Below are 14,059 nucleotides of genomic sequence, written 5' to 3'. Positions count from 1 at the left end.
GGGAGCGCCGCGCTGTCAGAGGGTCAGTACTGAGGGAGTGCCGCACTGTCAGAGGGTCAGTGCTGAGGGAGTGCCGCACTGTCAGAGGGTCAGTGCTGAGGGAGTGCCGCACTGTCAGAGGGTCAGTGCTGAGGGAGTGCCGCACTGTCAGAGGGTCAGTGCTGAGGGAGTGCCGCACTGTCAGAGGGTCAGTGCTGAGGGAGTGCCGCACTGTCAGAGGGTCAGTGCTGAGGGAGTGCCGCACTGTCAGAGGGTCAGTGCTGAGGGAGTGCCGCACTGTCAGAGGGTCAGTGCTGAGGGAGTGCCGCACTGTCAGAGGGTCAGTGCTGAGGGAGTGCCGCACTGTCAGAGGGTCAGTGCTGAGGGAGTGCCACACTGTCAAAGGGTCAGTGCTGAGGGAGTGCTAACCTTTATTGGTAATAAGCTAAAATTGTATTACGTGTTGGTAGAAGGACATTTGGAATGTGTTCTGGTCTCGATGTTACAGGAAGGATATAAAGGCACTGGAGAAGGTGCAAACATTATTTACATAAATGATGTTGGGATTGAGAGGGAGATTACCCCAATAAAGAAAAGGCTGGAGAGTGGCTTAACAGGTGCCGTTTAAATAATAAAGCTCAGTAGGGTGGACATGGAGGTGTTTCCAGTTGTGGGTGAGGTTAAAACAAGGGGGCAATAAATGTCAGACAGTCACTAATGAATCCATAGGGAAATTCAGGTGAAACCTCTTTACCCAGGGGGTGGGGCGAATGTGGGACTCACTCCCACAGTGGTGAGAATGTGGGACTCGCTCCCACGGGGAGTGGGGAGAATGTGGGACTCGCTCCCACGGGGAGTGTTTGAGATGAATAATATTGATAGATTTGAGGGGAATCTGGATAAACACACGAGGGAGAAAGGAAGAAAAGAAAACGTTGATAGGGTGAGATGAAGAGAGGGTGGGGGGGGGGGGGGAAGGATTGTGTGGAGCAGAAACACCAGCACTGGCCAGGTGGGCCGAATGGCCTGTCTCTGGATTGTAATTCAATGTAATTCCTGGCATGTCATTGCAGGAGCAGTTTCTGTCGCGTCTCTCAGCACTCTCAGGATTATTTCTAATTCAAGGTCAGTGACCTGTAATTAAGGTGCATTTTGCATGGGTTACAATTTGACCTGTTAACTCAGCCCCTCTCCCTGGCGATGCTGCCTGAGTATTTCCAGCACTTTCTGAACTTATTCCCGAGCCAGCCACAGGATTTGGGTTATTTTGAGTTGCTTCTTCTAACGGGAAAACAATTAAAGCAGTGAAAGAAACACAAGCCTCAGCGTGCCCATACCTGGGGGGGGGGCAGCGTGCCCATACCTGGGGGGGGGGGGGGGGGTGCAGGGCTGCGTGCCCGTACCTGGGGGGGAGCACGTGTGCTCATACCTGGCAGTCTGCGTGCCCATACCTGGGTGGCGTGTAGCTGTGTTGCCTGGCTGTGTACAAAGATGTTCATGTTGCTCTTTCTCAGAATGCCAGATCCCGAGTATAAGATATCCAGACTGTACGTCGAGGATGAATCTGTACCCTCTGAAAAAGAGAGAAAGACTTCCCCAGTAATTCATCCTGTAACATCACCACAGGACACTATCTGCTTGTATAAAGCATCTTGAACCAGGTTTTAGCTGAATTAATTGCTCCAACTGACCATCCCAGCTATCTGTCTACAGTCTGGCCACTCCCTGGATCTCACTGAACAAGGTTATAAAGTAAAGGTTAGCGGCTTATTCATCATCCAAGGCAGAACTGCCACACACCCACACACATAGACCCTACACACACACACACACACATAGACCCTACACACACACACACACACACACACACACACACACACACTCACCTGCTTTCAAACCCAAGGGAAGCATCTTACACAGGATGTTTGGAGTTGCCTTCACCAGAAACACACAGTGGTGAGTATCCAATTTAGTTTCTGTTGCCTTATCCATGTGTGGATAAAGCACATGGATAAGTGTGGACAGAAAGCCCTCACCCTGCATGCACTGAGTGAATGGTGTACAGAAACTACAAGGTCAACTGGAAACTAGCTCCCAATCAGCCAGTTGACCGTGATCAGTGTTTTGGGTGTCTGTGTGTTAAGGGATATTAATCAAAGGTGGGGATATGGAGTTAGCTCACAGATCAGCCATGATCTCACTGAATGGCTAAAGAAGCCCAAAGGGTTGAATGGCCTCCTCCTGTTCCTATGTTCCCCTGCGAGACGCCCCTCAATACCTACTTCCTTGATGAAGTCTTTGGTAACATGCCCTAACACCTCCTTAAGGGGGAAATTCTGTCGACTAACATTCCTGCAAAGGAGCCTGGGATATTTGAGTACTTTCAAAAGGTGCTATATAAATTCCACAGTTGTTGTTGCCTTACGTTTCATGTATCCGGAGTAGGCCGATGAAGAGCCAATCTTGGAGAAACGGTCATAGTTGTGGACAATAGCATCCTTCAGAACTTTCTGCACCATTTTGCTGCAAATTATAAAGTAGACATGTTGAGAACGAGTAATCTTCACATTGTGACCGGACATCGGCTGGAATTCTAACTCTCCGCCCCGCCTGTCACAGGAATCGGAGCGGGCAAAGGGCGGACAATGGGAAGGTTCGTAGACCTCAGGCGGGATTCTCTGGTCTCGGGTCAAGTGAGGCTGTAATATCCTGCCCAGTCTAAACAGGGCCACAGAACTAAGCATAAATTGTGGAGGACTTTAAGGAAATTTGTGTGGCTTTTAAGGATACCATTGTCTGCAGGAAGATATTTGGGTACATTCAGGGGAGTTGCACTCGCTGCCTCGACCCCAGCCCAGTTGCCTCTCTCGAGCCTGAATTGCATTGTGGGATGTATATTGGACAGCAATGTCATCAAGGGGAAGAGCTTCACAATGCTGGTGGGCGGTGGAGGGGGACAGTGAGATGCAACACCCACAGTGACACATGAAGGAGTGGGACAGGTGGCTATCTCAGTTACTCACAAAAATTTCCCAAGGACAGTGGCTACAAGAGCAGGTCAGAGGTTGGGAATTCTGCAGTGACTAACTCAGTTTCTGACTCCCCTAAAGCCTTTCCACCGTCTACAAGGCAGAGATCAGGAGTGTGATGGAATATCCTTCACTTACCCGGATGAGTGTGGCTCTAACAACACTCAAAAACCATGATGTGGTGATGCCGGTGTTGGACTGGGGTGGGCACAGTAAGAAGTCTCACAACATTAAGTTGAAGTCCAACAGGTTTATCTGGAATCACGAGCTTTTGGAGCGCTGCTCCTTCATCAGGTGAGTGAGAAAGGAGCAAAATGCCCTGAAAACTCGCGATTCCAAACACTCAAAAGGTTCAACATCATCCAAGACAAAGCGATCCTGCTTGATTGGCACCACATCCACAAATATCCAATCCCTCCACCATCAACGCACAGTGGCATCATCTACAAGATGCACTGCAGCAACTCACCAAGGTTCCTTCAACAGAACCTTCCAAACCTGTGATCTCCACCATCTAGAAGGACAAGGGCAGCAAACACATGGAGAATACCTCCTCAAGTTCCCCTCTAAGCCACTCACCATCCTGATTTGGAAATATATCACCACACTTTCACTGTCACTGGGTCAAAATCCTGGAACTCTCTCCCTAACAGCAGTGTGGGTGTACCAACACCTCAGGGATTGCAACGGTTCAAGAAGGCAGATCACTGCCACCTCCTCAAGGGCAACTAGGACGGACAACAAATGCTGGCCTAGCCAGCGATGCCCACCTCCCATAAATGAATAAGCAAGTGGATGTAATTGAATGAAAGAGGATAGAATGAGAATGAGGCCATTTGACCCATCTTGAGCTTGCTGGCTCTTTGAAATTTCTATTCAATTAACACAATGACCCTGATCCCACATCTCCTTTTCTTTACATAGAATCCATGCCCAGCAGGAGGCCGCCATTTGGCCCATCAAGCCTGCCCCAACAACAATCCCACCCAGGCCCCATACCTGTCACCCCACATTTTTACTCTGTTAATCTCCCTAACCTACACCTCCTGGGAGACTAAGGGACAATTTGGCATGGCCAATCAACCTAACCTACACATTTCAACAGGTCTGGCAGCATCTGTAAGGAGTGAAAAGGGCTAACGTTTCGAGTCCAGATGACCCTTTGTCAAAACCAGAGCTTTACAGGGTCGTCTGGACTCGAAACGTCAGCTCCTTCCTCTCCTTACAGATGCTGCCAGACCTGCTGAGATTTTCCAGCGTTTTCTCTTTTGGTTTCAGATTCCAGCCTCTGCAGCAATTTGCTTTTGACCCGCAGGTCTTTCGGACTGTGGGAGGAAACCGGGGCACCCAGCGGAAACCCACGCAGACACGGGGAGAATGTGCAAACTCCACACAGACAATGACCCAGGGCCAGGAATCGAACCCAGGTCCCTGGCGCTGTGAGGCAGCAGCGCTAACCACTGTGCCACCCAAAGTTTCAAGTACTTAATCCAATTCCTTTTGTTGAAAACTATTATTAAACCTGTTTAAAGATCAGCCAATTAGCTTAAATCTGTTTTACGTGAAAACGCAATTTACAAATGAAGATAAACGTACCTGGCCGGATGTTTGAAACGGAGAATATCCTGAATCTTGGACAGTAAGTACTTGCTCATTTCAGCTGGTAGTTCGCCAATGGAAAGGAGAATGTTTTGAATCTCCATGTAGGAGGGGTTGTTGTTGAAGATGATGTCTGCCGCAGACGCCCGCACCGTCTTCTCATACACTCGCCGGTTCTGGTGGTAGATCCTGTTCATCGCCTTCTTCGCCTGGTCAAAGACAAAGCCACGACAATCAGCGTGGTAAACGGACACGCCGTTCTGCCCACAGCATCTGCTCAAGGTTAATTCAAGAGCCAAAAGGACACAATGCCCAACAAGCCCCTTGGCTCATAAGATATAGGAGCAGAATTAGGCCATTTGGCCCATCGAGTCTACTCCATCATTCGATCATGGCTGATATACTCCTCATCCCCATTTTCCTGCCTTCTCCCCATACCTCTTCACCCCATTACCAATTAAAAATCTGTCTAATTCCCCCTTAAATTTACTCACAGTCTCATTTGGGTCAGCTTCACCCCACTCACTCTGATGAAACACATTTCAGCTGTTCCTTCTCTATATTCTCCCATGGGATGTGGGTGTTACAGGCAGGGCTGGCATTTCTTGCCCATCCTTAATTGCCCGTTGAACTGAGTGGTTTCTCAGCCATTTCAAAGGCCAGTTGAGAGTCAACTACATTGCTCTGGGTCTGGAGTCACATGTAGACCAGACCGGGTAAGGATGGCAGATTTCCTTCCCCAAAGGGACGTTAGTGAAGCAGATGGGTTTTGGCAGCAGTCAGTGGTAATTTTATGGTCACCATTACTGAAACTAGCTTTATTTTCCAGATTTTACTCATGGAATTTAAATCCCACTTGCTGCCATGCTGGGATTTGAACCCATCTCCTCAGAGCATTAGCCTATGGATAACCAGTCCACCCAGTGGCGTGCTCCCTCCCCACCCCTCAGGACAGAGAGAGCTACCGTCCTTCACAATATCAGCCTGGCAGTGGGCAGCTCTTCACCTCCAGGTTAGTAGATCATGAGTTCAAGCCTCAGCTCAGAGGCCTGGCTGGCACTCCAGTTCAGTACTGAGGGAGTGCTGCACTGTCAAAGGTGCTGTCTTTGTGACGAGATGTCAAGCCACTGTCCACCCCGTCTGGTTGGGCATAAAAGATCCCACGGTCACCATTTGGAGGCAGAGCTCTCCCTGGTGACCCGCTCAACCCTCAACAGAATTCCCAAAAAAAAAAGCCTCCTGGAAGAAAAACAAAATACTGCGGATGCTGGAAATCTGAAATCAATATGGAAAATGCTGGAAATACTCAGCAGGTCAGGCAGCTACTGCGGGGAGAGAAACAGAGTTAATGCTTCAGATCGACCCTTCATCAGGAGCGGGGTACGATGGAGATGTAACAGGGTTTGAGCGAGTACGGAGGAAGGGAAGAGGAGAGAGGAACGAAGAGAAGGGAAGGTCTGTGATTTGGTGGAGGGCAGGTTAAATAACAAGAGGGATGATGGTGCCAGGCAAGAGGAGACGTTGGGCAGAATTTTCCTGTCCCACCCCCGTGGGCATCGTAGCAGGCAGGGACGTGGACCATGCAAAGGTCCGTTGACCTCAGGTGGGGATTTCTGGGGTGGACGTGGCTGGAAAATCCCACCCGTTCAGTCCAGAGGTCTGTTCCTCGAGCTTCAGTGTAAGAGTGTAGGAGGCCACAGTCGGAGGGGTCAGAATGGAGAGAGGTAGAAGGACAGTGACGGGGAGCTCAGGGTAACACTTGCAGACGGCACAATGGTGAGCACTGCACCCGGGTTCGATTCCCGGCTTGGGTCACTGTCTGCATGGAGTTTGCACATTCTCCCTGTGACTGCGTGGGTATCCTCCGAGTGCTCCGGTTTCCTCCCATGCTCCAAAACTATGCAGGGGGTTAGTTTGATTGGCCATGGTGAGTCTCTGGAATTCTCTGCCCATTGAAGTGGTGGAGGCTGCCTCACTAAATATATTGAAGTCACAGGTGGATAGGTTTCTGATAGACAGGGGAATTAAGGGTTATGGGGAGAAAGCGGGAAAGTGGAACTGATCCACTTCAGATCAGCCATGATCTTATTGAATGGTGGGGCAGGCTCGAAGGGCTAGATGGCCTACTCCTGCTCCTATTTCTTATGTTCTTATGGTAAATTGCCCCTTAGTGTCAGGGGGACTAGCTCGGGTAAATGCATGGGGTTATGGAGATAGGGCCTGGATGGGATTGTAATTAGTTCAGACACGATGGGCCGAATGGCCTCCTTCTGCACTGTAGGGATTCTATGTTTCTAATCTCACTATCTGCGTTTGGTCTCCCCAGTGTGTGTTGGGGGGGGTGGTGGTGATGTGTGTGTGTGTGTGTGTGTGTGTGTGTGTGTGGGGTGTGTGTGTGGGGGGGAGGTGTGTGTGTGTGGGGGGGTGGTGTGTGTGCAGGGGGGGGATGCGGTGGTGTGGGGGCGTGACTCTGAATAGTGATTACAGAAGATCGAAAGGAGTGCGGGGAAATGGCTGATTCCCTGAAGGAGTGTTTGGGCCTGGGATGGCATCACTAAACACAGATTCCTCTCCATCCTCCTCCAGCTTCCGGGAGGTTGTCCTCCCTCCGCAACAGTCTGGCTCACTCATCAACCCCCAACACTCCTCCACTCCCTACAGCAAAAGAATACGGATAACACCGTTCCTTTTACCTCCCGCCTTCCCATGTTCCCATCGTCCGAGGGTCCTAAACACTCACATTTCACCCCCCCACCACCCCCGATTACAGACCCTGCTTTGTTCCTCCTCCTATCCCCATTCTCTCTGTATGCATTTAAACCCACTATATCTGACTCCAGATCTGATGTAAGGCCATTGACCGAAGGGTAACCCTGTTTCCACCTCCCCGGGCACTAACTGACCTGCTCAGCACTTCCACAATTTCCTGTTGTTATTATCTCACTGCTGGTCGTGGGATCTTTCCCAGTTTTACAACTTTCCATTAGAAATTGCAGAGGTAAAATTACACTGATCCCTGGATCTTTAGTAACCGCTATGACAGGTAGCCTTTGCATGGGCAGGTTTGCACGGAGGTTTATTAAGATCATTCCTAAAATGTGGTGGACTGAGATCCCATAGAATTCTTAACAGGACATTTTCCAGGGCTATGGGGACAAAGCCGGCTGAGGCTCCAAACCGCCAGGACAAGCCAGATGGCCTCCTCTGTGCACGGTGATTCTGTGATACTGATGTGAAATTTCACCTCCTCTGTGATGTCTGCTTGCTCATATTTCTGGATAGCTGACAGGGCGATATTGCTGACAGGCCCAGAACTCGATTCCGCGTGTCTCAGTAAGATGGGAATAGCAGCAGGCAGGAGAGAATTCTTCAAAGACAGGATGTACATCTCAATCTCAGATTCCTTTTCAGCTGAATCTGCACCTTTCAGAATCATCTCCTTGGCTTTGACCACAGTCTGAAATAGAAAAATCATCATTTTGGGTTCAGAAATTGAAAACACAATGCGCAATTTGATGATAGTTTTTGTATCATGTTTCATTTCCGACACCCTGGACCCTAAGCTCCGGAATTCACTCCCTGAACCTCGCTGCCTCTCCCCCTCATTCCCTGAACCTCACTGCCTCTCCCCCTCACTCCCTGAACCTCGCTGCCTCTCCTCCTCACTCCCTGAACCTCGCTGCCTCTCCTCCTCACTCCCTGAACCTCTTTGTCTCTCTCCCTCACCTCCTGAGCCTCCCTGCCTCACTCCCTGAATCTCTCTGCCTCACCCCCTCACTCCTTGAACCTCGCTGCCTCTCCCCCTCACTCCCTGAACCTCGCTGCCTCTCCCCCTCACTCCCTGAACCTCTTTGTCTCTCTCCCTCACCTCCTGAGCCTCCCTGCCTCACTCCCTGAATCTCTCTGCCTCACCCCCTCACTCCTTGAACCTCGCTGCCTCACCCCCTCACTCCCTGAACCTCGCTGCCTCTCCCCCTCACTCCCTGAACCTCGCTGCCTCTCCTCCTCACTCCCTGAACCTCTTTGTCTCTCTCCCTCACTTCCCGAGCCTCCCTGCCTCTCCGCCTCTCCTCCTCACTCTCTGCCTCTCCCCCTCACTCCCTGAACCTCTCCGCTTCTCTCCTTGCCTCTATGAACCTCTCCACCAGGGAGTGAGGGGAATGTGGAACTCACTCCCACAAGGAGTAGGGTAAAATTGGGACTCGCTCCCACGGGCAGTGGGGAGAATGTGGGACTTGCTCCCATAGGGATTGGGGAGAATGTGAGACTCGCTCCCATAGGGATTGGGGAGAATGTGAGACTCGCTCCCACAAGGACTGGAGAGAAGGTGGAACTTGCTCCCATGGGGAATGGTTGAGGTGAATAGTATTGATATAAATCGGGGGAAACTGGATAAACACGTGCGGGAGAGAGGTACAGAAGCTTATGTGATTATGTTAGATGAAGAGGGGTAGAAGGAGGTTGATGTGGAGCATAAACACAAGTATAGACCAGCTGGGCCGAATGGCCTGTTCTTGTGCTGCAGACTGAATATAATTCTGTGCAAATGAGATTGTACGTGTACCCACCGGCAGTTCACACTGTCCTTTCTGGCAGAACTTCCTAATGAGAGCTCCGATGATAATCACAACTGTTTCTCGGATATCATTACTCTTGATTTTTCCATCAAGTTTACCCTGTGACAAAGAAAAACATTGGAATTACTATAGAAGCATTTATTATACAAGAGAGACGGAATTAAAACAGATATGCAACATTCTATAGTACTTTTAGAAGTATTATATTGGAACACAATTTATTGAACCAAGTTTCCTTATGTTTAAACTGTAGTTTCTCATGTTTTATTCAAGTTTCACTTTACACTGGTCTGAGATGGTGATTGGGCCTCAGAGTCATAGAGGTTTACAGCATGGAAATACGCCCTTTGACCCAATTTGTTCATGCCACCCTTTCTTTTAACACTAAGCTAGTCCCAATTGCCCATGTTTGGCCCATATCCCTCTATACCCATTTTACCCATGTAACTGGTCAATTGCTATTTAAAAGACAAAATTGTACCCGTCTCTATTACTTTCTCTGGCAGCTTGTTCCAGACACTCACCACCCTTTGTGTGAAAAGACTGCCCCCCTGGACCCTTTTGTATCTCTCCCCTCTCATCTTAAACCTATAGGAGCTCCTCAGTTTGACAAACATTATCATACACAACTGCTCCTCCCTTAGGCTACGTAATATTTGGATTGAAAGGTACTGACCCAGCTAGAGTTATCCTAAGAATCCTACGTCCTTATTTCTGGAACAACCTTCTTACCTAAAAATTTTTTCTTCAGCTTTACAATCAGGGATAACCTATAAATAATTCCCTCTCTAATAGCATTGTGGGTGTACCTACACAAAATGGGCCTGCAGCAGTTCAAGAAGGCAGCTCATCACCACCTTATCGAGGGATGGGCAATGAATGTGGGCCTAGCCAGTGATCCTCACATTAGCCAATGAGTAAAAAAGACACTTGACCATTTCCTTTGGCAAGTGTGAGGTGGTCCACTTTGGTAGGAAGAATGGTAGGAAGGACTATTACTTACGGGGCGAAAAACTGCAGCAGGCGATGGTGCAGAGGGACCTCGGGGTCCTTGTGCATGAGTCGCAAAAACCCAGCTTGCAGGTGCAGCAGGTGGTCAGGAAGGCGAATGGGATGCTGGCCTTCATAGCGAAGGGGATTGAATATAAAAGTAGGGAGGTCTTGCTGCAGCTGTATAGGGCATTGGTGAGGCCGCAGGTGGAGTACTGTGTGCAGTTTTGGGCGCCGCACTGCGCAAAGATATTTTGGCCTTGGAGGGAGTGCAGAGGAGGTTTACTAGGCTGATACCGGAGTTGAGGGGGTTGAGCTATGAGGAGAGGCTGAATAAACTAGGCTTGTACTCGTTGGAGTTTAGAAGAATGAGGGGAGATCTCATTGAGACGTATAAGATGATGAATGGGATGGATAGGATAGAGGTGGAGAGACTCTTCCCGCTCAAAAAAGACACTAGGACTAGGGGGCACAGCCTCAAGATAAAGGGGGGGCGTTTTAGAACGGAGTTGAGGAGGAACTTCTTCACTCAAAGGGTGGTGAATCTCTGGAATTCTCTACCCGTTGAAGTGGTGGAGGCTGCCTCGCTAAATATTTTCAAGAAGCGGGTTGATGGGTTTTTGATAAGAGAGGGGATTAAGGGTTATGGGGAGAGGGCCGGAAAGTGGAACTGAGCCATGACAGATCAGCCATAATCTTATTGAATGGCAGGGCAGGCTCGAAGGGCCAGATGGCCTACTCATGCTCCTATTTCTTATGTTCTTCCCTGCCCTGCCTTTCGAGATATCTCTTAGATGGAGTGTTTGTGGCAGACCTGCCCCTACGTATCTCAAAATACCCTAGGTTAATCTTTGAAACATGGGGGATGAAAGCTCTCCCTTTCCCAGGTTTTCATTGGATAATTCATCTCCTTGAAACAGCTTGAGTTTGAATAGCTGATATTCCCTGTTAACCCTTGCTGGACAAGGCCTTCCAATTGTACTGTTGGATACAATTGGCCTTAATGTCTCAGCAAGATTGCAATGTAGGATCATAGGAGCAGGGGGAGACCCTTTGGCCCTTCGAGCCTGCTCCACCATTCGATAACATCATGGCCAATCTGATTCTGGTCTCAACTCCACTTTCTTGTCAGCCTTCCCCATAACCTTTGACCCCGTCTAACTCAGCGGTGAATAGATTCAATGACCTCCTTGTTGCTGACCTCCCTGGTGACATCCATTCAAACATGTCCGTGTGTAGGGTATACACTGAGGCCTGATTGAGGTGGCACAGTGGTTAGCACTGCTGCCTCACCACGCCAGGGACCTGAGTTCGATTCCCACTTGGGTCACTGCCTGTGTGGAGTCTGCATGTTCTCCCCATGTCTGCGTGGGTTTCCTCTGGGTACTCCGGTTTCCTCCCACAGTCCAAGAGACCTGCTGGTTATGATGCATTGGCTGTGCTAAATTCTCCCCTCAGTGTACCCGAACAGGCACCGGTGTGTGGCAACTAGGGGATTTTCACAGTCGCTGCATTGCAGTGTGAATGTAAACTGACTTGTGACAATAAGTAAATAAAGAATCAAGTTCATTTTCATCACTGAATCTAGTGCTCGGCAGAAAAATCATGAAGAAAACCTTTAGTGTGATGGCAGCTCCTTATGCAATGTTGGTCTTACTGTCTGGATACAGAATGGCCATGTAGACATTGCACATTGTCCCAGTGCCCAGGGGATTGAGTGCCATCATGAGTCATTGCATCAGGACAGAGAGGCGGATAACCAAAAGAAACACTTCTAAAGACAGCCTGGCCATAAGACATTGCTCAGGATGGAAAGACTTACCATTAAAGCTTTCAGCATCTCCTCCGTGGGGTGGGAGGCAAAGCCGCAGGCATAGAGAAACCTCTCCTGCAGGATGAAGTTACTGCCGTTTCTGAAATCTAAGAATTCCAGCATCGCCGTCAGAGAAGCAGTGGTCTGAGCGGAGGTCACAGCATCCACCAGCTGTGGACTGGGACAGGAAGATTGGAAAACAACTGGGTGAGTGAAATTGATCTGGTCAGAGCCCCAACTTCCAACTTTACATTCTGGAACCACTTATTTCTTATGGACAATCAAACACCCTGAATCCAGGATCCAACTGGATCAACATTAAGGAATATCTACTTACCCAGCAAGGCTAGGTAAGAAACAATGCATTGCCGCCCTAACCAATAATCTTGATGACCAACGAGTTCCAAAATGTTTTGGGACAAAACTAAACTAACTCTGACCCCTAACATTCACCAATCTTTCATTCACCTTTGAATAAGTACAATTGCATCAATGCTAAAAACAATTTACATCAATATAGGGCCTTTTACATGGTAAAATATCCCAAGAAGCTTCACACGATTGTTATCAAACACAAGCTAACATCCAATCACATGAAGAGGTCAGATGATCAAAAGCTTGGTCAAATAGGAAGGATCCATAAGGGCCATCTTAAAGCAAGAGGTAGATAAACAGAAAGGTTTAGGGAGGCAATTCCAGAGCTTAGGCCCCAGGGAACTGAAGGCATGGGGCTGCCAATGATGGGGAATTAAAATGGGGGATGCTCAAGAGGCCAGAATTAGAGGAGTGCAGAGATCTTGGACGACGGTAGGAGTGGGTGAGGTTACGTAGATGGAGGGAGATGTGAGGCCTCAGAGGAATTTGAGAGCAGCAATTGTGGACAGAGAGCTAGGCTAGTCGCAAAATGAATCAATGCACTAAGTATTTATGATATATTTACGATCAGTGTTCTCTGTGCATCAAACTCTGAGGCACAGTGAACTGACCAACCAAGTCTCCACTAGCATTCCTGTACCAGTGAGTTAAGAAGAGCGAGTGACAGTGTGACTCACAGCGTGCCGTCATTCTCACTTCTCAGGATTTTCAGAATGTCGTCCTTCTTGGCTTTTCTCAAAGCTTGAACCAGCAGTAAGAAATTCCTGGTGGCAGATGCTTCTGCGAGATTCTCGGGCTCCAGTTCTTTCCGTATGGTCTTCCAATATTCAACAAGCTGCCGACAGAGAGAGAGAGAGAAACAAACTTAACCCTCTTTGGGCACAGGGTCATTCTGTCCGTAATGGTCATCTATCATCTAAAACTGTGTCAATACCTTCTGATTAACGAGAGAAGCCACAGGGAGAGAGGGCAGCTCCTCAAACCAACACCACCACTACCTCGATCATCTAACAACTGATGCCCTCACTGAGAGAGCAGTCAGAGCTACAATAGAGCTCAGAAACCACCTGAAAACCCCTGGCCAACATTGACAAGTCACTAGCACCCAGTCATCTTCAAGGGTTAGATCGTCCTTGACATGTGGGATTGCCAATAATCATTCTGTTCCTGCTCTATCTCAACTGGGAATGCTTGTTTCTAACACTGGAACTTTAAGGATGGCGAGCAATTGGTGCTAACCACCCTGGGAGTTAGCGCCTAACACCCAGTCACTGACTCTCAAACTCCCACTGCCACCGAACGCTCATTAGAACCTTGGCTGACGGAAGCTTGCCCTCTGCCAATCAGATTGGTGATTAGCTCTTCAACCCGGCCAGGCACAGCGCTGCGGTGGCCAGAAGTGGTACTGCGGCACTCTGCCCATGACCTTCCAAAAGGTAAGTCTCGGAGGTGCCAGGGGTGGAATGGTAGGAGATATCCGGATCCCCAGGGAGTGGGGTCGGGGGGTGGGAGGGAACGGAATGGAATTGCGTGTTGGGAGGTGCGCTATGGGTGCTGAAGCTCCAATGTTCTGGGTGGGGGTGGGGACATCCCAGCTCTTCAGAGGGACCTTCAGAGTGAGGTGCACCTCCCTCCCTTCCCGCCAGGGATAAGGAGAAGTTCGAATGTCGTTTTCTCACCCAGTCCACTCCCGCCAG

The 14,059-nt window shown here is 49.2% G+C and overlaps 1 protein-coding gene across 1 annotated transcript in view; it reads right to left on the bottom strand.

Moving 5' to 3' along the window:
- Positions 1–14,059, bottom strand: part of mttp (microsomal triglyceride transfer protein) — a 50,872-nt gene that overhangs the window by 7,071 nt on the left and 29,742 nt on the right. The window contains exons 8-14 of the mRNA XM_080200290.1: positions 13,040–13,197; positions 11,997–12,165; positions 9,176–9,283; positions 7,852–8,064; positions 4,605–4,816; positions 2,405–2,502; positions 1,431–1,552 (exon numbers count right to left, since the gene is read on the bottom strand). Of these exons, the coding sequence (XP_080056416.1) occupies positions 1,431–1,552; positions 2,405–2,502; positions 4,605–4,816; positions 7,852–8,064; positions 9,176–9,283; positions 11,997–12,165; positions 13,040–13,197 (1,080 nt within the window). The remainder of the gene's footprint in view (positions 1–1,430; positions 1,553–2,404; positions 2,503–4,604; positions 4,817–7,851; positions 8,065–9,175; positions 9,284–11,996; positions 12,166–13,039; positions 13,198–14,059) is intronic.

The sequence above is a fragment of the Carcharhinus amblyrhynchos genome, chromosome 1 (genome assembly GCF_965287045.1).
Source record: "Carcharhinus amblyrhynchos chromosome 1, sCarAmb.v2.hapA, whole genome shotgun sequence".
Classification (NCBI taxonomy): Eukaryota; Metazoa; Chordata; class Chondrichthyes; order Carcharhiniformes; family Carcharhinidae; genus Carcharhinus; species Carcharhinus amblyrhynchos.
This window is presented reverse-complemented; position numbering and strand designations above follow the sequence as displayed.